At 36.9% G+C, this 25,728-nt stretch overlaps 2 protein-coding genes across 8 annotated transcripts in view; one reads left to right on the top strand and one right to left on the bottom strand.

Annotated features, from left to right (window-relative positions):
• The window catches only part of RALGPS1 (Ral GEF with PH domain and SH3 binding motif 1), a 154,694-nt gene that overhangs the window by 82,907 nt on the left and 46,059 nt on the right, over positions 1-25,728 (bottom strand). The window lies entirely within an intron of this gene.
• Positions 580-23,868, top strand: ANGPTL2 (angiopoietin like 2). Of its 2 annotated transcripts, XM_049833318.1 has the most exons (6): positions 580-1,118; positions 7,254-7,396; positions 10,170-11,026; positions 21,012-21,205; positions 21,443-21,713; positions 22,215-23,868. In XM_049833318.1, exons 3-6 carry the CDS (start codon positions 10,219-10,221, stop codon positions 22,412-22,414), a joined length of 1,473 nt encoding a protein of 490 aa, XP_049689275.1. In that variant the 5' UTR covers positions 580-1,118; positions 7,254-7,396; positions 10,170-10,218; the 3' UTR covers positions 22,415-23,868. The 2 variants fall into 2 exon arrangements, with proteins under 2 accessions (XP_049689275.1, XP_049689273.1); XM_049833316.1 differs by lacking the exon at positions 7,254-7,396.

Raw genomic sequence — 25,728 nt, 5'->3', positions numbered from 1 at the left:
GCTGTGTCTCGCTTTTCGCACTGAGGAGGACCAGACCCGTCAGTAAAAACTAGCAGAGACTGCTTCAGCGTCTGCGGCGAAGAACACTCCCTGTCTCTACCTCAGTAAGCACATTGTGCAGCGATTATTAAGCAGGAAGTAGCCCTGCCCCCCGCCCCCCCTCCCCCCGCGGACGTTTTGGGGACGAATCCTACGCAGTTACGGATTCTGACACCGCATTCCAGCCAGAAAGCCAAACGCACGTTCCTCTCCAGCGTTTCTTCCTAACTCTGCAGATCAACGTTTTCACACGTAACGGGCAGGCGGCTCTCCCGCCGGACCGTCACCGACCACGGCAGCGGCACAGCCGTTCCGCCGCTCCGGCTAGTGCCGCGAGCCACAGCTCGTGACGGCCGACGACGGCGCTTCAGCCAGAGAAACCCCCGCGCCGAGCCGCCCCTCAGGGACGACAGGGCCGGCGGCGGAACCCGGCTCCCCTCAGCGCGGAGGAGCGCCCGCCGCCGCCGCCCGGCCCCGCCCCCCGCCAGCCGTGAGGTCACCGCGCCCGGGCCCGGGCAGCCCCTCTGCCGGCGGCGGGGCGGGAGGCGGGAGAGCCCGCGGGCGCCTGCCGCTGGTGGATCCCCGGCGCTTGTGGGAGGAGGAAGGAAGGTTGTCCAACCAGAACGTGTCAGCTCGGTGCGGGCTCGCGTTTCTTTCCCCGACCAGGACGCAAGCCTGCCACAAAGGAGCTGAAGTTCAAGTAAGGCTGCCTCAGCCTCGCGCGGAGCGATGGACTCCAGGCTTTGAAAGGCGAGCGTCGAGCTCTGCCCGCTCCCCCGCGGAAGGTCTCCCCGCGCCTCCGGGGCCGAGCCCGGGCAGCCAGGCTGTGAGAAGGCTTGCGGAAGAAAAAGGGAGAAAGAGAAAAGAAGGAATTGTGCAGAGCCCCTCGTTACTTACTCCCTTCTCTAACCCCGGCGCGGCGCGCAGGGCTGCCCAGCTGTAGACGTCAGGTCACTGACGAGTTACGCTTTTGACACGACCAGCCAAGAGAGATGTCACAGCTCCCGTGGACGAGCTGTTCTGGGAGCCTTCGGTGAGAGGACTGTAAGGGACCGAAGAAAGAAGCCGAAGGAGACGGGGTAAGCACGGGTAGTACCGATGGATTGCGTTTAAAGTATGCAGCTGGTCTTGTCCGTCCAGGGTCCAAAGACTGGCTGCTGTGCAAAGCCAGCCAGGCGGACTCTCGCAGGAGCGAGCGAGTGTGTACGCTTGTCAAGTCGTTACTGCTCCCTAACAGAACGCAGCAAGCCTGGGCTTTTTTTTATTGGGGAGGGGGAAAAAAAGAGAGGAAAAAAAGGAAAAAACATACTAAAATATGGCTGTAAAGATAGCTGAGACATTTTATGATGCTAGGCAGCGAAAAGCCTCCTTGCCATTATTTTCAAGAATATGAAATTTTTTTTAATCTTATTTAATGCTACATGTAACTTTGGGCTTCACGCTTCCTCAGACTCACTGAAAATGCATATACTTTTCAACAGACTTTCTAGGACATGCTAATTTCTGTGGTAACTTTTCTAAAGGACTACCTGTGTTAAAAATTACGAAATCGCCATTCAGTCTTTCTTACACTCATGTCTGATCAAGGAGATACAAAAGTTCCTGGAACTTCAATAGAGTCTATAAAATAAATATTTGAAAGATTTTTGTAAAAATGTCATGTTAAAAAGGAGCCTAGCATGTATGAATACCATTGTGTAAGCATTAACTATTTACTATATGATCTAACTACTATTTTTCATGGGCAAAATGAGTCACATTTATTAAAATGTGAATCTGTTTAAGGGCTGTTATGGACACATATGAGCACACACACAGTATGAGCACTTTTTGGTAGTGATTGGATTAAGTGAAAATAAGGTGAGGCCACTGTTGAGGGAAGCAACAACAAAAGCAGTGCGCTCTCTCAATAATTACATTCCACATCTATGACAGAACTTTAGTAAAGCACAAAGAACAATCCACAAACAACATGACTAAAATTCTTGGTAATCCAGAAAGAAAATTTGTACTTCTTGTAACTAAAAAACCCCTATCTTTTGCCAAAACTTGAAAAAAGTTACATGGCAGCGAAAGATACATAATCTTTTGAAGTTTCTTGCAGCACTTCATAGTATTTCAAAACAAAAGTTCTCCAAGACCTAATTAAGATACTCTCACATTCTGAAGTGTTTCTTTAGTCATCCATTCCCCTCAGTGAAAAAAGTATTTCCTTTTTAAGAATGATGAACTAGTGCTTGAACCAGAATTTCACCACAATTTTAAGTGGACAGAAAAGCTGAGTATAAAATGCATTATAATAAAAGTATCTAAGCAATTAATTGGTTTCTGTCAGTGTGGCACTGCTTACAATGGAATCAAATAACTAGTGGCAAAAACCCCAAAATCATTATTCCCCCCAGAAGTTTGGAGTTAAATTTTTTCAGCTTAGTTTTACATCATGTTTTCATAACTGAAACTGCATGCTATTATGTGTCAGCCCTTCCCTATCCCCTATTATATTTACTTTAAAACTTCAAACAAAACTTTAAAGCTTTTCCTAATACATGTGGCAGGGATACTACTGTGCTATATTTTCACTGTGAATTGCCGTTTCCTTTTAACAAAACTGAAAAATATCAGTGTTCAGGTTTTTCACAGCAGTAATCTTCATCTAAAAATAAAACTGCACGAGTTAATTCTAAAAGAAAACCTGTACCAGTGGAAGTCCCTCTCCTTAGAAAAAAGCAAAAATTAATAAATCACATTAAATATGAAGACTACCTGAAAAATTGAGAGGATGGATTAATATAATTCCATGCAACAGAATGTTTGGGAGAAGGAATAAGAACAGAGCATGAGCTCTGAGAAGAGGGGCAGGGAGTAAGAAAGAAAGCAGCTTCAGAAAATTCATGCTTCTCTATCTTATCACAATGGTATTGTGAAATCCAGATCATATTACTGGCCTGGTGCCTGGAACATGCCAGCTAACTGTAAGTCCACAAACACTGACTATCAAAGGACTCTGCAGAAGCAAAAACTAATGTTTGTTAACAAAAAACCAAAACCAAACCCTCTGATCTTTTTATAGTAGGATTTTACATTTTTGACACCCTTGCTCCATTTGCTTTTTTAATCCAATTAAAATGTAAAACTGCACTAATCTAAAACCTCCTTTTAATACCAGACAAAAGTATTAAAGAAACAGTGAAGATTTGTTGCTAGTTTTTCATGTTTCTTCTTTAGAATGGACAATTACCAAACAATGTGTGAATTCACAATCAAAATAGTTTATCTTTTCAAGAATAAATGCTGTAATAGCTAACACTATGCCTTTTGTGAACATGCCTTCATTTATATGTCTAAAGGCTTAAGGAATCTCCACAAAAGGTACCATAGCATGTAAGGTATGTAGGAAAAGCCATCCCAGCCCATCAAATGACTGCTAACCTCATTATATTAGATATGACCAGCAAACAAGAACTCATTAACCCACAGAACTTAATTTTGTAACAGATCTACGCTGAACTCATCTGTATGTAGAATATCACTGCTACTTTTTTCTTCTAAGTCAAAACAACCATACAGGGAAACGTCAGAAAGTATCAGTGTTGTGCAAAAAGTGTGTATCTCATCCTTCTTAGATATGTGTTTTTTCACCTATCCAGGTTATTTCTAAAAGGCTCTGAAGTATCAGTTTAGTTATGGTGCATTCAATTCTGGCATGTTAGACCTGCACGCACTCTTAACAAGCCAACCTCTAGACTACAAACCCTTGAGTCAGAGCAATTTACAAGGATGGGAATAAATTGTAAGTGCTGGACCTTGGCTATCCACTCTTTAATGAGATGAGTCACCTATTAAAAAAAAAAAACCCACAAGAAAATATGACACTGAAATAAAGCCAAATACAGAAAATAGAGTGAAATAATAAAAAAAATAATCCCCCAAATTCTGGCATCAACTTTCTAAGGGATATAATACTCTGGGAGCCTTTTTAGTGAGGTTGAGTGACAATGATAGAAAATGGTAGCAGTTTGTTGTAAAAACAACAAATCGTTATCCCAAAGATACTATGACTTAAATGGAGAATTCCTGTTTTATTTTGACAGCTTACTGAGCACTCCTGCTTAACTGTAAAAAGTCGCATAGGAGACCTACTCCTTCACCTTGTTTGCAATGATTATCATAACTGAAGCCCAAGAGAACTAAAAATGCCTCCTTAGTTCCTGAGCTACAACATACAAGACATTAAAAATCTAGTCTAACTTTTTGAAGTGAGAATTGCTGCTATCTTCACCATATACCAGGTTCAGATGTATTAACTCCTCAAACAAAATTGGTAGTGTTTTTTTAATTAGATTATCTTTGCAATAAGTTCAACTATACTGCAATTCAAATAGTTACTGAAGTCCCCAGAAATCCCCTTGTGTAACATCCTAGTTTTAGCACAGAAAACTGCCTTCTCTGTAAAGCAGTCTTCAAGGGTAGACACAGTGTCATGTATCACTTGTACAAGACCTGCATTTATATAGCTCAGTGCATCACACTTTCATACCAACAGTCCTCAGTTTACTATATATAGAAAAACAAAGAGTGGCAGCAAGAAGCAATTCTACGGCTTTTACCTACTGGGTTCTTCTATGTTCCTTATCTGTAGGAGTAACCCATACCAATACATTTAAGATACAAAATTTATATTCTGGTATGAAATCCAGGCAATTTTCCACATTTGTCTTAGTTAAGGTTTTCCACACAAGATTTACACAGATCATTATTTTGCTTTTGTATTTCTTTAAAATGCTATAGTACAGGTGATGTCTTCCTTAAAAATCAAAACACTTCCTCCTTGAACTGACTTGTAATCCAAAGTAAAGCATAATAAAGTTCAGTGCTCAGCTACCATCCAGTGGTCTTCCTATAGTCTCAGCTCTTTTTTTTTGCACAATACTGAAAAGTGTAGTTGCAAAAAGAACATAGTATAAACTATGGGGACAAGATGCCAGTCTCTCAGTGGCTGAAAGACTCAACATTGCAAAACCATTTTAGATCTAGATACAATAGTGTTGACAGTATGTAATCAGGCTTTCATAAACTCCTTTCCTTCCAGAGTAATACTGCAAACATCTATTTTATGAACAAATTTCATCCAACAAAAACAGCCCTAGCATTGAAAGGCTACTGGTAGCATTTTCAAATAAGCTTAATGATACTTTATTATGTTATCACAAGTCATATTCTTCATCTGATGGAGACATACCTTCATTCTCTTTTATACACAAAAATCCGAAGGATAGGTAAAATATTTCATAAAACATGAAAGAGATAATTAATCAGTCTATTTTGTAAAAATTAGACCTTCTGAAGCATGACATCAGAACCAACAAATAATGAAAAAAGGTATACATGTTGGAATATCCACAATGAAATGTGTATTTTGTTATAAGTAGCTTAAAAAAAAAAAAAGATCATATGCTGACATTGCTACCTTTAATGCTTCCTTTTAGGGCAAGCTGATTAAAAAAAAAGTGAACATTTGCCAAACAGTAATACTTTGCACATAGAAATATTTTTAACCTTTATCATTACAGGATCACAATGGTGATTAAACTATAGGATGTGAAACACCTGTATAATTTTAAATGGTAAAATACTCGAATCTTGTTGAAATATCACATGTAAATTTAAAGATATTCACAACAATCAAAAGGTAATCTATTTTGACTAACCAAAAGTCCCATATAAGCATGACAGAGTACAGGACAGAAAAATATTTCAAAACAAAGCTGAAGAAAGGTTTTATTTACTTTTTCCCTTTAAGGGACAGGAAAAACATCAAATGCTGAAACATCCAATATCCCTTTCAGAAAGTTTATTTCCTCTTTTTTTTCACCAGATCATGGGAACATCCTCAGTTGGGGAAACAATGAATGAGCAAAGAAACCAACTTATTATTACCTCCTTCCAGTTACATACACAGATAGGCCAACATTTGGTCTACAAACTGAAATTTTAACCAAAGTCCTTATGCTGGCTAGGAGTATGAAAAATACTAAGATTATAACCCACACAACAGTGCCGCCAAAAGTTTTCATACCAACGCAGTTAAACACTGGTAAAAGACAAACAGAAAAAAAAAATTATTTTGCCTGAATAAAGTAATATATACTGCCAGGTAGGCTAAACATACGCAAAATTGGGTTTAGGTGCATCTGCACTAGGGCAAGTTTGTCTCAACTCCCATGAAAAGTGCTTTTAGGAGCACAATCTTGAACAGCCACAATCTAGAAATGAAATTACTTCAATATTTTTTAATTAAAATGACACCTATCTTTCTTTTTAAGTGTGCTGCTTTCACTTCTCCTGTTTTTTGTTTGTATGCTTGTTTGCTGAAGTTTTGTCAGGGTGTACAAGGATAAAAGACAAACATGCTGTATTCCAGTCATTAAGAAAATTTGTACCAAACCTGAAAGCATGCTTTTCTATCATGTAGTTTTGTGCAATGCTAAGGTTGAAAAGTCTACAGCTACCCAAGTGGAATTTTGCACTGGGGACAAATATGGCCCCAGTAATATCGTTCCCTCCCAGTCCACTGCCAAAGAGCTACTGCGAGAAGGGGAGAGGAAGAGGGGGGCCAAGCCAGAGAAACAGGAAGAACCAAGTGATCAGCAAGCAACAGCACTAGTTAAGTACGAAGAGTATGAGCAATTACTTGGCATAAGTGCAACAGAAGAAAACTGAAAGCTAGTGTGCTAAACATCAAATAAATAATATCTTCCTTTCCCATGGGAAGGAATTCTGATGCCCTAGGAATCTGATGTTCTCCTACTCGAAAAGAAGAGGGAGATATTAAAGAGCATTAAGTCCTTCCTTAAAATTGTTTCTCTGGCTTCCCCCCCCACTTCCTCCAGCAACCTTTTTTCTCCCTGAAAGATTAATCATTGAGAAATGTTCAAACAAGCATGTTGGTTATAAACTTCATTTGAATCCAACTGCAGAAAAGAAGAAATGCCATTTATGTTATGTAGTCCATCACAATATGCAACAAATAGGCCTCATTCTGAACACTTTATTTTTTAGCTGAACAAATACAGACAATAAAAGACTTAAGAGATCACTTCATAAACAGACTCTGCAGGAAGAAGGACAGCTGAAGACAGTATAGTTCTTGTTTCTATTTGTACAGGAGCATTTTCTTACCAATGTACTTTTCCTTCCAATGTTTTTTCTTATAGGAAGAACACCTTAGAAAAGGTGACATGCAGGCAAGATCATGAGAGAGAAGCATTTCAGCACAGTCTAATCATGCTGATGTCATTCACTGATGGCTTACCTTCTGCAAACGGTGGTCAAACACTGCAACAGGTTTCCTAGAGAGGTAGTTGATGCCCCATGCCTGTCAGTGTTTAAGAGGCATTTGGACAATGCCCTTAATACCATGCTTTAAACTTGGTCAGCCCTGAATTGGTCAGGCAGTTGGACTACGTTATTGTTGTAGGTCCCTTCTATCAGAAATAGTCTATTTTATTGTGAAAGATGTTTGAACTGCTGTGTTAAGATGAGGCTGATGAACTCTGTTCCATTTTTTTCTTAAACAGTTCTTAAAAAAATTGGAGGAAAAAAAAAAAAAAATCGAACTGTTACGTGTTACTCTATTTCTTCAGCCTGGAAAAGAATGTGCACCCCAAATCCTGCACTCAGTTAAAGACAGGAGATGCTGTAACAAAGACACAAGTGAACTCTGAAGAAAAAATCAGTTTCTTTTCAGTGGTCACAATAATTACAGTTTTTGAGGGGGGAAAAAGATATTTCAATTCAAACAGTGAAATAAAACCCATTTTACACCTATATGTAGGTGAGACATTTGCAAAAACAGTCCATCTGTGCAGAAGTATGAGGCCTGGAAAACTGCCAGGGTTTCTAAGTGTGACCTGCTGTGCAAATGCTGATTATGCAAGTTAAAGCTGTCTGGGGTGAATTTATGTTCCCTGTTTTCCAGGGCTCCAAATAACATTCCTTTACTTACAGAAACCATGTCAAACTCCCAACTTTTATCTGACAAGTTTTCAAGATTCTTGACAAGTTCTGTAAAGCACAATTTCTTTTCGTTTGCAAAATGAAAATGAGTTTATTCCAAATAAGAAACTGAGGCAAAAATGTATATCCAAAAACTTTAAGATGGATCAAGTCCTGGTCACTTTTGGTTGAATCATTTACAGAAACTTCTATGGTTTATTTCAAAACAACAGAAAAATGTGAATGACTGACAACCGTATCTCTTCTTAGTATGAATAATTATTTAAGCATGCATATCTATCATTGACTTGAAACTCCAAAAAAAATTTCTTAAAAGTCAGCAGGTGCCTAGGATCATAGAACAGTTCAGATTGGATGGGACCTCACCTTTGTCTTGCAAAGCATGGCTAATTTCAACATTAGATCAGGCTGCTCAGAGCCTTGCCTAAATCAAAACTTTACATGTTTCCAGGAATGGAGATTTCACCACCTCTTTTGGTGACTGCTCAGTCCTTGGTCACCCTCATTGTGAAATTCTTTTTTTCTAAAACCCAAAACGAATTTTTCCTGAGGCAATTTGTATCCATTGACCATTACACTGTCACTGTGCACTTCCAAAAAGAATCCATCTTCTCTAAAAACAGCCATTAACTAGTTGAAGACAGCAGTCAGATGTCTCCTTCACTTTCTCTTCTGGAGCCTAAACAAACCTAGCTCTTTCTGCTACCCCTCATACATCAGGTCTGCCAGCATCTACCTATCCATGTTGGTTGCACTCAGCTGGACTCATGCCAGTTTCTCACAGCTGTTACTATCATTTCACATAATTTAAAAAATTTCATTGTACTGAAGATGACCAAGCAGTAAGGTGACAGTTATTTAAACACTGAATAGTTATTCCACATGCAATGTTTTACAAGCAAAGAAAAATATGATGGTAACACCACCTTGATTTAAAAAGTATCAAGCAGGCTTTATATACTGAAAAAGCTCCATACTGCCTCCCCCCCCCATTTATTTTAAGAAAACTAGGTTATATATACACATGCCTATTAAAATTCAACAACAAAAAGCTGTTAGAAATACACAATATCAAAGTGCTGTTCAAGCAGCTGATAAGAGAGTGATTTGTGATAAGGGCATTCCTGGCAGTAGTGCAATCCTAAGCTCATGTTTCCAAGACAACTGTTGCCTATGAAGTTCTGGTATTGACTTATTTTTAAGAGATTGTGATGGCCTGAAATTTCCACCTTGGAATATGAATCTGCTCTGAGAACTAAGCGTAATTTCACCAAAAGGCTACTGTTGCAGTATGTCAATAAACACTACTAGCTAATTTTAATAGCTGGGGTCTTCTTTGTCCACGATGCACATATGCATGTGTTTCTCCCCTTCCAAGAAGAGACTATGAAGTGAAATGACCAGGCTGAGCGTAAAGACAATGTCCAGTGAGAGTCACGATAAATATTTTAGTTGTAAATTCTACTAGTCTGGAAAAACAACAGATTTTACTATCTGTGATAATTGGGCAGTAGAGTTCTTAATTTATGATTATTAAGGACTAATGTAGAGTAAGTTTTTCCTTTTTTTTTTTTTGTTAAACTCTGAGGTTCAGTACTGCTGACTAAAGTAAAATTGTTACATTTCACCCAAGCTATATCTCCTGCAATACACATGCAGTTATAAAATACTGCAAATGAGCTATTTGATATTTTTAGAACTTTTTAACAGCACATATTAACTTATATTCTGTTTACATTTATATTTGTAACTGTAAGAAATGAAAATGTAATTCATATTTAATTGGAAACACCAATCTTGGAAAGTTTTGTGGTACTTGCCTAGAAGAAAGGACTCTTCAAATCCTAGTATTTATTACTTAGTTTCTTGTGGTTCTTGGCAGGCTTTAGACAAACTATCAGCTAGTAACTAGGGTTCTGGCCATAGAATGATACTATTCCCCATGATGTCCCTTTCAGCCAACATAAGTTCATGCTGGGCAAGAAAAATACCTCATTTGTACACAGACATACTAGTTGCTGTGCAATATTTTGTAAGTTTTAGAACAGATTATCAGTTGTAAGTTTGCATTGATTTCCTATTTGTTACTTACTGTTAAATTTATTTTAAAACAGAGTTTAAAAAGTTATTTGCAGAAGAATATTTGACCAGAACTAGAGGATCATGATGACAAGAAGATTCATCTGTTTAATGCTAATAGCTGTTGTGGGAGCTACTGCAAGCAAAACACAGGAATTTGAAGGCAATGACGAGGAAGCAGAACAAGAATTCATTTATATGAACCGATATAAGCGTTCCAGTGACCCACAGGACAAATGCACTTACACCTTTATTGTACCTCAACAGAGAGTGACAGGTGCCATTTGTGTTAATTCTAAGGAGCCTGAAGTTCTACTTGAAAACAGGGTAAATAAACAAGAATTACAGTTACTTAACAATGAACTTCTTAAACAAAAGAGACAAATAGAAACTCTCCAGCAACTGGTAGAGGTGGATGGTGGGATTGTTAATGAGGTTAAACTCTTAAGAAAAGAGAGCAGAAATATGAATTCTCGTGTCACACAACTCTATATGCAGTTACTACATGAAATTATCCGAAAACGTGACAATGCCTTAGAACTTTCTCAGCTTGAGAATAAGATTTTGAACCAAACTGCAGATATGTTGCAGCTTGCAAACAAATACAAAGACTTAGAGCACAAGTACCAACATTTGATGTCAATTGCCAATAATCAGTCAATAATAATTGCCCAACTGGAAGAACACTGTCAAAGAATGCCATCCGTAAAGCCACTGCCACAAACTCCACAGCCACCAAATAAAGTGTACCAGCCTCCTACTTACAATCGCATTATTAACCAGATATCTACTAATGAGATACAGAGTGATCAGAACTTAAAGGTTCTGCCACCTACCTTACCAACCATGCCTGCAGTTACTAGTATTCCAACTTCAACTGATAAACCATCTGGTAAGTAATATTATTGATATGTCTAGTTTATGCTAATATGCAGTGGACAACATTTTAATTGTAATATCAAAAATGCAGACAATTTATTTATTTAGCAAAATAAATGCAAGTTAATGACTTTGAACTAACTGAGATTTCTTAGATCTGACGTTGTCTGTGTATCTATCTTGTGTATTTTTAATATACATGTTGTAATACAAGCACAAAAAGAAAGCAAAAAAAATGAACTCTGAATGTCTAACAGATTCGGACACACTAGCCCCACAGAGTTTTCTCATGTTACTTTGCCAAGACCAACCCACCATTTATATTACATGTATGAGATAAAGGAGCTGCGCTGCAGAAAACTATTACTAATCAACAGTCAACCATCTAAATTTTATTTACCTGTGCCCAAGACCAAACTGCTAAAGTTCATGACATGTGAAGGGGTTTGACACTTTTTGTGTAAAGATTTATGAAGTTATTACAACTTTGTTGATCTAGCATGTGATAATTTTTGTGCTTGTTTAACTCAAAAAGGAATATGTATCTGCTCTGTACCTCACACAGGGCACTTGCACTCTTAAGACATGAGCAAAGGGAAGCAAGTGGTGGAATAGTAAGGGATATTATACAGCCCTCATTAAGAGTCTTGGGAGTTCTGCCATAAGCAAGATTAGAGGCATCTGAAATCGCATTAGAGATCAATTGTCTACATGATAAAGAAATGACAGGTAAAGAATCCAGTTTCACCTATGGTCCCACATATTTAAAAAAAATAGTTCAAGTATTATGTGTCCCATACAAGAGAATTCTGTTCTTCAGTGTGTGGGCAACATGTACTTGCTTCAGAAAAAGATAGGGGACCCACAGACATCTGAAACTAAGGCTCATGAACTGCACTCAGAACATATTCCAAGACTATTGGTAACATTTTCCAAATGACATTGTCAAACTCTTAAGATGTATCAAATAATGCAACTGCCACATTAAAAAAAAAAAAAAAAAAAAGACATTTCTCCATGGAAATATCCACAATGGAAGAAACCTGAACAGGTGTTTCAGTCTAAACACAGTCTCTAAAACACTTTGCTACAAAGCAGTTATTTCACAATATTGCCAGAGATTAATTCACCAAAGCTTGCAGCTTGCATTGTGGCATGCAGAACCTCGGCCAAAAATATCATGATTCTAATGTTCTATGTTAATCAGGAGAAAATCAGGTCTACTGCAATTTCTTTGGAGCAATACACTACAGGATGGCCTCTTCAGTAATTACATTTTGACTTTGATCTCAAAGTAGGTTCAAGCTTAGTACAGTATTTCCCTACCTTTCTGTAAGTGAAATGTCTTTTGAGTGTTCTTTTAAGAGCTTTCCCCTTCCTCTTACACTCTTCTGAAAACTCATTAATTGGTCCACACCCTCCTCTTTCTTTTAAGTACCCAAACTGGAGCTGAGGCTTCACCATCACGTAGCAGAATAGAAAAGTTACTTCATGCGTATAGTACTTTTACAGCATTTTCGTTCTTTGCAAAGTAAAACATTGACTGATAACCAACTTGAAACCCTGTAGAACCCCTAGACCCTCACCTGAAGAAGTACTGCTTATCCAGTTATTTTTCATGTTGATCTCCAGAGATGCCTTCCAAAGTCCATGACTCTAAGATAAGATTTGACATCTGCTACTTCTCCCTTATCTATATAACTAACCAGAAAAAGAAGTCTCATATTTCTGCTGCACAAATCCATTATAATATTAATTTCCCTCCTTATTTTCTTGTTTGCAGCAGTTTTGATTTGTTCAAGCAAATTTCCACCAACTGAAGTTAAGCTATTTAACCTTTCACTTCCAGGGTATCTTTCTCCCCTCTCCCTGCCTTTCTTTTGGGGCAAGGAACATTTAGTACCTTTTTCTCATCCTCCAGAATGTTCTTCACGCACAAAGCACATCTCAAACAAAATCCCTCTCCACAATTAATGCTGTAAATGATGGTTCAGCCAGGTGTCTGGAATGAACTATGAAAAACCCACAAAAACACATCCCTTGCCCCCCATACCCACAACCAACATGCCACAAACCAAACAAAACTCGCCACCACCAGAATTGCCCAGCCACTGGAAAGAAATCCACCTATATTTTATCCAATCCTTTCTGTACTGTGTCTTGAGTTCTCAACCTTTGCCAAAGCTCCTGGCTGTACTAACCATGTGATCCTAGCCAACCTGTGCAATGAAAACTGAAGTAAAATGGAAGAAAAATATTAAATGCCTTCTCAGTTTAATCTGTTGATGGCTCTCCTTCCTCACAAAGTAGCAGACCAGTATTTTCGCTTGATCACAGACTTAGTACAGTCTTACTACTCTCAGTAGCTTTATTTAATTTTGTACATTTTGTCCACACTTGGTTTGGGTTTTTTTTTGTTGTTGTTGTTTTGTTAAAAACAAATAAACAAACCAACCCCACGAACAACCAGCCATGCCTAATACTTTGGGCTAGCATCTACTTAATCTGAGGTTTCTTCATGTTTTCAAAGCTACTGGAAAGGTCGTGATTTAGCCAGGTCAGTTTCTTACCATCTTCCCGAGCCGCCTTCTACAATAGCAAAATCTATTGCAGTGTCCTCAGAGACTCTTTAACAAACTTGTAAACTCTTCTCTTGGACTGTCTAAAGCGTTTTCTCTGCACATTCTCTGAATTTGCTGATGTCTATTGTATTTAAGTTCATTTTCTTTGTTTTGCTTTTCACTTTCCTTTCCTAAGAACTGTGGCCTCCATTACTTCATGATCAAGATCACCTACACTGCTTTCCATTTCACATTTTCAACCAGTTCTTCCTTACTTACTAGGATCAAATGTAATCTATCCCATGTTTTTTTGCTTTCTCTATTTTAGATATCTGTGAAAAACCTATCCCTAACAGATTCCAAAAGCTTGCTATATATTTTTTATCTGCTGTATTCTTCTGCCAACAGATACAGTTGGAAGTTGGTAACTCACTGGAAGAGGCAGGCAACAAGTATCAAAAACCAAACAACATTTAAGTTAATTATGCACATAAACTGCAGAGAAAGTGAGGCTTAAGTTACTTCACTGTTTTAAACCAAATCTCATTTCCCTTTGATTTGTACTAATGATTTTAAATTAATTAAAAGCTACAAGGATCCAAGCTTCCTGTTCCCCATTAAGCACTATGGATGATTACTGAGTCTCACCAAATCCATAAAAGGCATATATATGAGCTTGGAATATGACATCTCATTCCATGAAACATTATGCAGTGTTAAAGTATCAGTGCAAAGCAGAATTAGGTGAAACTCTAATTCATAGGAGCAATTACATGGACCTGTTGGAGCAGGTCCAGAGGGGGGCCATGAAAATGATCAGGGGGCTGGAGTCCCTCTCCTGTGAGGACAGGCTGAGAGAGTTGGGGTTGTTCAGCCTGGAGAAGAGAAGGCTCCAGGGAGACTTAAAGGGGGTGGGATGGGTGGGGCTTAAAAGAACAATGGGGACAGACTTTTTAGTAGGGCCTGTAGTGATAGGACAAGGGGTAATGGTTTTGAACTAAAGGAAGGTAGGTTCACACTAGATATAAGGAAGAAATTATTTTTAAAGACGAGGGTGGTGAGACAGTGGCATAGGTTGCCCAGAGAGGTGGTAGATGCCTCATCCCTGAAAACATTCACGTTCAGGCTGGACAGGGCTCTGATCAACTTGATCTAGTTGAAGATGTCCCTGCTTATTGCAGGCAGGGATGGACTAGATGACCTTTAAAGGTCCCTTCCAACCCAAACCATTCTATGATTCTAATCTTAGCTCCCTTCCCTTTTCTTTTTTTTTAAATTACACATGAAAAAACATTTTTTTGAGAAAATATTTTGTTTAGTACAACTTAATTGTTTGAGTTAAGGTCAAGAAATAAAATATGATTAGAGAATTTTTTAAAGAATCCAAACAGAATTAATGACTGCAGAAGACAGAAATTTAGGAGATGCAAGACAGAAAGACAGGGTTGGGAGAGTAATCATGTGGTTTGGGTTAGCAAAATCACAGACACAATTTTAAAAACTTATTTCACATTCTTCAACTTGGCAAAGGTGAGTGCAAGACCAAAGCGATACAATACACCTCACACAATCAGTTATCAAAACCTATTCTGGTCTTTACAGTAAACATAAATGTGTGGTCTCTATTATACAGCTCTGTCTTCATCCTATACATCCAATACTACGAAAGTATTTTTGTAGCTAAATACGTTTGTGCCAGTGAGCAGGTACTGTGCAGGTTACAAAGGTACTATTTCTCAAAGGCCTGCTTGACTCCCTAGAGGTGATTTTATCAAAACTAACTATCTGAAAGTCAGGATGCTCTCACTTTTTCAAGGGAAGATAAGAGGACCATTGTTTTTAAAGCATACTTGTACTTCAGAAGGAAGATTTACATTTTATTATTATAAAAACACTAATTACCAGACAGATGTATCTAGTAAAAGAACTGTCCTTTTCTCCTAACAGCAGCACATAGACTATAGAGAAATTTTACACAATTGCTCCCCAATTATTTTTTTTAAAAAAGGTGACAATATCTGTTATTGCTGGCCAACCAATAATATGACTGGCACAGTCACATTTACCTCAGTCACAAAACAGCAGTCTGAATTGGAGAGCATAAGAACTGCCACAGAAATGAATTTAACCAACTTAAGAGAGTTCTACACACATCACTTACGATAAAATAAAGTGCTCATCTTTTTTCTACATGAATACTTTTGAAACAACCTACTTCATAAGTTACTTATAATTTAAAATCTTCAGAGCAGTGACCCTTTCTGTAATGACTTTATGCAATCCTAGGACACTAGACTCCTATGCCTACACTCAGAGGAAGGTACTTCAGAACAAAACATTATTATAACTATGATCTAAAACAAGACAGTCATTTAGAACTATTTCCCTGTCATGTCTGAAGTATCTTTCCCTACCTGCTATTGTAATTTACTGTGTAGTGTGATTTAAATGTACAACTGAATATTTTCTCCCTATTCACAAAAGTAATCCAAAACAACTAGCCAAGTAACAAAAAATAGTGTGTCAGATTTGAGAGGTAAGGCATAGAAGAATAGCTAGCATCTTGTTAAAAATTTATTAGGAATATTTGAAGCATTGGATATTTCAACAAAGACATCATACTCTATTGCCTCCAAGGTGACAAAAGCTGATGACTGCATAACAACATTGGCAGTAAATCATAAAAACATGATGTAGTTAAATTAAAGAACCTCAGTCTCATGGTAAAATGTTCTAGAGAAAAGAAACTGAAAGAATGCATTGTAAAATGTGGGCATCATCACTGGATATAAAGTAATTTTAGAAATACACACTCTGTAACAGACAAGTTAATTTCTCTGCAAGGACTAGTGTCATGCTTTGATCCATGCATTTCCCAGAAAGTCTTACTTTATGAGGCACACAAAACACCCCAACGTTCCTGTTGCTGGTTCTTTGCAAAAATAAAGGAAAATGTAAAAAATACTTGGTTTTGATTCCAAGTAGAAGAATTTGCAATTTTATCCATAAATATCGTTTGCTGCAAATTCTTATTTCTGCATTGTTGTTTCCCACTCATGCCCCAAAGAATAAGTTAAGTTTAATTCTGTCTGCAAAACTGAACATGTACACAACACTAAAATTCTACAGAAAAATTAACAACAACAAAATCAGTAAATAGCCAGTAAGTCAACAGAGATTGTTCAAAATAACTACAATTGTATTTTACTCCATTCTATTAAGGAAAATATGAATTCCAAGTAAAATTTCTATAGTCTTATTTAGGAACATTGCTCCTTAAACTTGCATGGAAGAGCTAAAAGCCTAATAAAAGACTTCAGGATGAAATAGTTTAGCTGTGACACTAACAACTCCTTTCTTGGAGTTATTAACCCAGAGGTTTGGGGTGGGGTGTAGGGCTATGACTCACCAAACCCCAACTACTTTACACATTAATGCTTTACAACTACAAGTTTTAATATGCCTGTGCAAAAAAGCAGATGTTGTTTATCTACAATGAGTGTTAGTTTATAACATCAAAAAGTTTAGCCCACAGTGTCAACAATTAAACTAGATCTGAAAAAACAAACTAGAGTGCAGAATTCTACAGACAACAGGACAAACACTATTATGTGAAGCACTGCTACATTTGCTGTATAAAACAGACTTACATGAGTAGCTTATCAAAAAACTCTTGCTTTGTATACATTTGCTAGTGCAACATTGGAAGATGACTAAACACAAGACAAATGGAAGCTGAATGTGAAAACTGAATGAATTTGATTCATCATCCTTACCCAACAGTCTTTTTCTGGGAACAAAATATTTAGTAGCCAGTTATATCAATTACGAAATGTATGTTTTCTTGTGCAATTGTTATAGAAGGCATTATTCCTAGGAAAACATGCACACCAACCAGTTTATTATACTCTACTAGCTAAAACCTTTAGGTAAACATTTTAAATCCATGCTGCATTATAAAAAATAAAGTTAAATAGTTAAATAATAAACAGCAAACAGTAATGCTAAGGTCAATGCAGTATTAACATACAGTGTATTGATAATTTTATACGATCACAGAATTTTTCAAAAAAGGCGTTAGTAGTATACAAAAATGAACATACATAATAAGAACACAGATAATATATATTCATACTGATAATTATGGCTTAATGAAGCAGATGGTTTAAACTTATATACCCTTTAGGTGAAGTAACGCAGATTTTGTACCATCAAGTAAAATCTTTGGATAGGAGTAGTGGACAAAATTCAAGTAAGAAATGCTGAAGTGTAATCTGAAAGACAGATTATTTAAACAGGGCACAGAAATATTAGACCAAAATACGTATGTGAGGCTAAGCCAAACATATATATGCTTCTAAACAAATATTACCACTTAAAACAAAACAAAAACCCCAAAACCTAAAGAGACAAAAGCAAACAAAATTTCCAAGAACTAGATAGTTGGGGGAGGTAGCAAGATTTGATATAATAGCCAATCAGAAACTTGGAGACACAAATGACACAAAATAGCAGAATATTGTAACACCCATGCATAAACTAGAAGTGTTAACTGAAAAGGTAAAATGTTTTCAAGTACCATAGAGACTATTTAAAGATACCCTACTGGAAATTCAGACCTATCCATACATCCAAAAATAAAAGACTTTGAGACGACCAGCAAATCTTGTCATGGTTAAGCAACTTGGTAAAAGAGCAGTATTTTAAGAAAAGACAACATCATTCAAAGCACTAAAGCCATGTACAAATCAGGAAATAAGAAAAGAACATAGAGAGTCAGGTTAAATATAAAGACACATTAAAATCTTAAGAACGACTTGCAAAAGGAAAAAAAGGCGTAATAAATCTGATTTCTAACACATCAGGAACAGGAAGCGTGACTAGAAGTTTATAGAGAAAGATAAAAAGATATAGTCAGAGAAATTAAGGCAACAGTAGAAAATCTAAATTAATTTTGATATGAGTATTCATTGAGGGGACACTTTGAGGTTCCTGTGTTGACTAGGTCAATGGCAAAGAGGATATTCTGCAGGATTTATCTCAAACCGAAATGTTGGTAGAAGAGGTTATAAAGCCAATGAAAGAAGTGAATACTAACAAACTGCAAAGAGTAAAGCACATTCCCCAAGAGTTCTAAAGGAAACTGAATACAAAACAATTAACTACTGTGTAGTCTCTCACCAAAAATTGCCTTAGTATGTGAGGAATGAGAGGTGGCAAATGTGACACTGAAAAAAATGCAAAAATCCACTAATTGATAGAAAATTTGCTAAGAACAGTATAACAAGCAGTAAACAAATCTGAATTACGTACCATCATCCAATCACCCTGAATAAGAATCAACTTGGGCTTTGTAATACCAGTTTGGTATCACTTTTAGAGATATTTGAAGGGCTCAGTGCCTATGCAGATGGAGTTCTGGTTGATATACAGTCCCTATATATTTCCAGAAAGCACTGAACAGGTTTCTTACTGAAGGTGTTTAAATAAAGCTGCTACAAAGTACAAGGAGTCTCACATAAATAAATGATAAAAATCCCTTCATTATTAAGTATTTTTTTCATGAGGCAGAATTAACCATGGTGTCTTACAGAGATCTGTGCTGGGACCAGTTGTCTTCAGTATGTTCCCTTTTATTTCTGACAGCAGATGACAAATCTTAGACTAAACACCTTAGTCAAAATTTTGGAAAGTTTAGTATCTGACGAAAAAACACCTGTCATGGAAAAGTAGTAGCAAACTCTGCTTTGAAGTATTTATAATAGTTTATGTTAATCTTAAAGCACTTTCAGAGAAAAGAATCATGTACCATAGAGCACTGTTGCCACGGGGCCTAGAAAGAAACTTCAAGATTAGAAAGCTGTAAACACTACATCATATACTGTTATATATTTATTTTTATGAAGACAAGATCAAAGATCTGTGGTTAACTATTTTAGGAGTTTCTTCAATAATTACTTTGAACAGACAAGTTCTTTTTTTGGTTTTCGTAAGTGCCACTACGTACACGTTGTGATAACATAAACAAGAGCAATTTAAATTACCAGCATTCATTACATTTACCTTCTTCAACCTCTCATAATAAGCTGTGCAACTGTGCCACTGAATACTGCATCTACATCTAAATTGCCAGAAATCTGAACAGTTAGGCACAACAGAAATGTAGAAGGGCCTTAGAAACAGCACTCCTAGTCTGTGAATATGACTAAGGAAACAAGGACAACACAGCATGGCCACAGACCAGCAACTTGGATTCCCTCTTGGTACACTGATTTTTTGATTAACTAGTTAAAAAGACCAAAAAAACCCCAACCTCCCACAACACCAAGGTTGTTTCTATAAAACTAATTTATTACTAACTCATTTACTGAGTACAAGCGTAGCACTACCATTACCACTGTTGGACAGTGAATTATGAAAAAGGGTAGATGAACTTAAGTAATTTACAAGATAAATTACTCTTGGTAGCAACATATGCTTCATTAAGACTCCTCATGAGAAGATCTGACAAGCCTTCCTCCTTCAGTGTTTGTGTGTGGGGTAAAAATCAATCAAGGGTCTCTTAATACTGAGGATTCTTGTGGACTTCATTCTTCTGCTTCGGCAGCGAAGCAGCGGGGGGGGGGGACTGTCTGCAGGTATCAACACAGACTCCTAAATCTTCTATATCTAAATTTCTCAGACTCATAAAAATGGAATCTAACTATTTTCCCATTGGATAAAATTTCTTTAAAAATCATTAGTGTCATTACTTTCAAAAAGAGTAAGCTCTTTATACTTTCAAAAAGAGTAAGCTCTACTAAACTCAAGGAAAAAAATGCATTCTCCTGAAAACAGGAGAGCATTATCCGTAATTCCTGTGAATATGAAGTATTTTATCTTCTCATTTATCTGAAATTTCTCTCACTATGTAAGCAGGCACTCCATCTTACAAATCTTACATTTCTATTTTGTGTTGTCATTTATTAAGGTGGCAACAGTAACACCTACATTCTTAATTTATGTTGCTGGTTCCATTGTTAGTGTCCATACCAATGACATTTTGGGGGATCTAAAAAGCTGAATTTCTCAAAGACAGAAACAAAGTCAAACTTACCATTTTGATTTCTAAAGGAAATTATTAATATTAATTAATATAAATACTTATCCATGGAGTCATTTATATTTAGTTTCTTTGAAGATATAATCAATGTTTTAAGTGCAGCTGCTTTTAACTAACTAAATCTACCTTTATCACTAATTCATTGTGAAATGTTCTGGAAATAAAAGTCACGACAAATGAATCTGTTTGAAAACACTTAGTGGAATAAGAGTAAAAACAAACGCGCTATTCAGCAAAAGCAAATCTACTGTAAAAAGCTACCAATTCAAATACTGCCTTGCATTAAAGATATGCTCGATTGCCTTTTGATGCAGAGTCCTTCTGTTTTGACACAGGGCCCTGGAGAGACTGTCTACAAGCATTAGAAGATGGCCATGATACAAGCTCCATCTATCTTGTAAAACCAGAAAACACAAACCAGCTTATGCAGGTCTGGTGTGATCAACGGCACGACCCTGGTGGCTGGACAGTCATTCAGAGGCGGCTGGATGGATCTGTCAACTTTTTCAGGAACTGGGAGACATACAAGGTTAGGACAAGTGAGCAGTTTAATGTTTTCTACCCTCTAAAAATTATTGGTAAAGTTAATTTAAAGGGTGATTTTAGAGTCTGGCCAACAGTTTACTTGAAAAGGAACTTGTGTGTTCCACACAAGAAGAGGAAGTCTCTAAAATAAATTACTGTGGTTTTCTACTTAAGAATACACTCAGATTTACCACTAAAACAGATGCACAATATTAACATGCTTCTCTTGCTTCCTTTACAGCAAGGATTTGGTAATATAGATGGAGAATATTGGCTTGGACTAGAAAATATTTATTGGTTAACAAATCAAGGCAACTACAAACTGCTCATAACAATGGAAGACTGGTCAGGTCGAAAAGTATTTGCTGAGTATGCTAGCTTCAGGCTGGAGCCAGAGAGCGAATATTACAAGTTGAGATTGGGACGCTACAATGGCAATGCGGGAGATTCTTTCACTTGGCACAATGGTAAACAGTTCACCACGCTGGACCGGGACCATGATGTATACACAGGTACAAGGTCCCTTTCAGTTGCCTTGCTTTTTTTGCTCCCACCTCCCTGCCCGCCCCCCCACCTTTTTTCCCTTCTTTTTTAAAAAGGAAAAAAAATACTTATGGTCAAACACAAAAAAAAAGAAATTACATTTTTAGAGTATTTTCAATTAGTACCTTATGAAGCACAAACTAATGTGTCAACCCTTATATGTACTAACACTGAAACAAAAAATCTCTTTGAAATATTTATCATTTCTGTAAAATATGCTATGGGAAGTTATTTGAGACAGTAATGCAAACAAATTTTCCAGCAAGGGAGAGTAACACTACTGAGTCTATCTGTAGAACCTAACTACTGGTTCCTGAAGAAGCCTAAATTCACCTCGTACCACATAATATCTACATGTATAAACACACAGTTTAAAAAAAAAAAAAAAAAAAAGTTTTGTGCTTAGCTTGCTTGCTTGCTGTAAGATTTTTCATTTACTCCTAAGACTGAATCAGAGCTTTCTTTTGCAGGTAACTGTGCTCATTACCAGAAGGGAGGATGGTGGTACAATGCATGTGCTCATTCAAATCTCAATGGAGTTTGGTATCGTGGAGGACACTACCGCAGTCGATATCAGGATGGTGTATACTGGGCTGAATTCCGGGGGGGATCATATTCACTAAAGAAAGTTGTTATGATGATAAGACCCAACCCCAACACATTCCACTGAAATAATTCTCTTGGTTTGCTGTCTTATTCTAAAAATCATGTAAAGCTATGATGTTATTACCTGGAATTATCTTTTCAGAAATGAGGAATGTAAGATATTGTACATTTATTGCTAACATGTGAGGGCTTGTATATTATATTTTCAAGAATCATTCCAGGGAAAAAAAGCTTAAGAAAAAAAAGGAACTGAAATGACGTAACATTCAGAACACCTCTTGGTACTCAAAGTAGTTATATTAAGCCTTTTAGAACTGGCAGTTTAGATGGACTGTAGATAAACTTTCCGGTTTTTATTCCCTGTAAATTAAGTTTGGATGGTAAAAATACTGCCACAACATTTAAATATTTTTGTATGTTATATTATGTATAAATATTCTCAAATACAGGAAATATTACAAACTGTACAGCAAGAGTTTTATTATTATTATTACGAGCAATCATTTGACACAGGAAATTGTATCCTTTGAACTGTGTAGCTGGTATATGTACATTAGTGTGATTATTCTGATTTAATCTTTGTTAACTGCCATGAATAAAGGTAATACTATATAATTTGATTTTGAGAGCAGATACTCAAAACATTACTATCGTGATAAATCCAGCCTTTCCCCTTCACCTTGAGCATTTTTAATAATCTGCTCTCTATAAATTAGAATTCACATTTGATTCAAATATTTTAGATTAAAAACCCTAATGATTTTTCTTACCAAAATGAAGTAGCTACCTACATATGGAAATTAATCCAGATTTACAACAGATATAACATGCTGTATAGCCAACATGTTATACTATGCAACAACTGTCACAGTATTTTGTACCTGACTTCAGTCATTACCTGCTGTGTAGCCTCTGTAATCAGAAATGGCTGGATATAAATTAAAGGGACTATCCAACTTTGCAGGCAAATGATGGATACCAATATATAAGCTATTTAATATCCTTAGCCAGTAGATGAAAATTATATAAAGAAGTTACCTGTAGCCAAGAGAAGTTATATTTACCATATTTCACAATTATAACATATTACTGTCAAATTATTAAACAGATTTACTCATCTATATTTAGAGGTCAGTCACAACTATGAAACACAGACTGGAATAATTCTAATATTCTTCTGAGACAGGTTTCTAGAACAGATTGTTATAACACCCATTTCAAAACAGCAGCTACTATGAAAAATATAAGTTAAAGAATGCATATAAGAGGGAGAGCAAAAGCCTCTAGAAGTTCAATTTTTTTTCAGTAAGTCTGTATGATACTTACTGTGCATTTGTGTGCACATGCTTGCACACTTTTTCCCTTATTACCTCATCACTTCTTTACAACAGTATGATGTGCATTAAACTGATGTGTGATGTAGCATGTGTTGTATATAACTGAAAGTAGCGTTATTAATATATTAGATTACCCCTGTAATATTGTAATCCTTTAATAAAGCAACAAATGTTATTTTGACACGTTCAGATTTCATCCTGTTTTAGTTCAGATTACTCATAGCAAAGAAGAGATATACTTAATGTCACACAACTCTGCCTCATGACACAAATCAACTCTTATACACAACTACTATTAATGTGTGTGAAGTGACTAAATATTGCAACATCAAAAGCAAAGCAATTTTCAGCTGAGAAAAACACTGAATTTCTACACATCCCAAGGGGTAAGTCATATGAAAACACCAAAATTTTCAAACAGTATTCAAACTTTATCTTCCACTGGTTTATCTACTGGACTTGGGAAAACAATTAAGTTTTAGGGAAGAAATATTAAATGCATCTACTGGCTCTAGAGCCTGGCCACAATGCTCTAACAGTTAGGATTGTAGCATTAAGGCAGTAAAATTCCTGCTGATATCTACAACTAACCACAAGGTTTGTCAGAACAAAATGCACACACAGGGATGCCTACCTTAAAAGAGTCACTTATGAGTTCTTTAATGTGCATGGTGTGTATGTATGCACATTCAACTTATTACATGTCTATAACTAAATAATCAAAACTTCCTGAAAATACTTTAGCATAGCAATATCCTTGGGTCACATTCATTCTCCACCCTTTTCTTTTGCTTCTTTGGTAATATGCTACCACAGCATATCCAGGTACAGCACAACACATAATCCATGGAGTAAGATACAGGGGCAGAAAAAAAAAATGTTTTAGCCATATGTGTCTTAGCCTGGAAGAACTTCATGCTACTGGTAACTACTCTGGAGTCTTTGACCACTTTTAAAACATGGATCGCTATGAACATTACCTCCCTGCACTCACAGGTCGCATGAAAAGGATTGTCAGAAGCTGTATGAAGATCGCAAATTCAAGATACTCTTCCAAGTGCTTGGCTTGGTGAAGGAATGCATAGAACTTCAGGTATCCATTGTGCAGATCTCAAGAATGGGGCATTCCCTGGAAAAGCTATTACAGGTGCTTTTCTGTAGCAGGAGATATGGCTACAGATACACCTCCATAGTATACACTCATAAGAGGCTTTAAACCCATGTCCAGGTTGACAGTCTTTTGTTAAAATAACCATATTTCTTAACCTTTCTACCTAAAAGGCGAGTGGTTTACCTAGAGTCTTGTCCATGAAATTAAAAAAAGATAGTGCACAAAAGTCAGTGTACAATGACCTGGAGATACCATGTTTGAGAAAAGAACTTAGGCAAGCTAAGTTCTTAAATGAGATTAACTGTGCTACACCCCTCCTCCCTGGAAATTAATATGAGGAAGAAAAAGCCTTTTAAAGAATGTTTGGTCATAGGGACTTCACTTTCCCCCACACTTTCAGCTAATATGATACCACTCACAGATGCTATTTTCAATGAAAGATGAAGGACAGACCATATGATGGTGAGCTTGAATAGTTAACCTGTAAGGAAAATAAGCATGAGATTAAAATACCACTGAGAAACACAGACGATAGCTAGAGGAAAACTGCAACTAGCATCATAAGAAATCATCAAATTCTCATCTAAAGATGGGTGAAGGATAGACATAGCTGTAGGGTGGACCCAAACCAAAGTAACAAAGACATCTCTGGTCTACTTTACACAGAAATTTTAATTTAAAGTCTTCATCTAAAAATGGTCACTTCTCTCATTAGCTCAAGATGCCTCTTTCTCTTTTCTGAGGAAGAGAAAAGAGATACAGAGAAACAGACTGAGAGTGCTGAAGTTGCCTGGATCTGAAGAGGCTGAGTGATCTACCTAAGAAGTATCCTGAGATTAGATTCTTTGCAGCCTGTAGCCTTGGAAGTTCCCAAAAATAAAGCATTTGACTGACATGCAGTACTTGTCACACACAATAGCTGAGGATGGA

The sequence above is a fragment of the Accipiter gentilis genome, chromosome 29, assembly GCF_929443795.1.
Source record: "Accipiter gentilis chromosome 29, bAccGen1.1, whole genome shotgun sequence".
NCBI lineage: Eukaryota > Metazoa > Chordata > Aves > Accipitriformes > Accipitridae > Astur > Astur gentilis.
The sequence above is the reverse complement of the archived record's forward strand: the minus strand, read 5'-3'. Positions and strand labels throughout refer to the sequence as shown.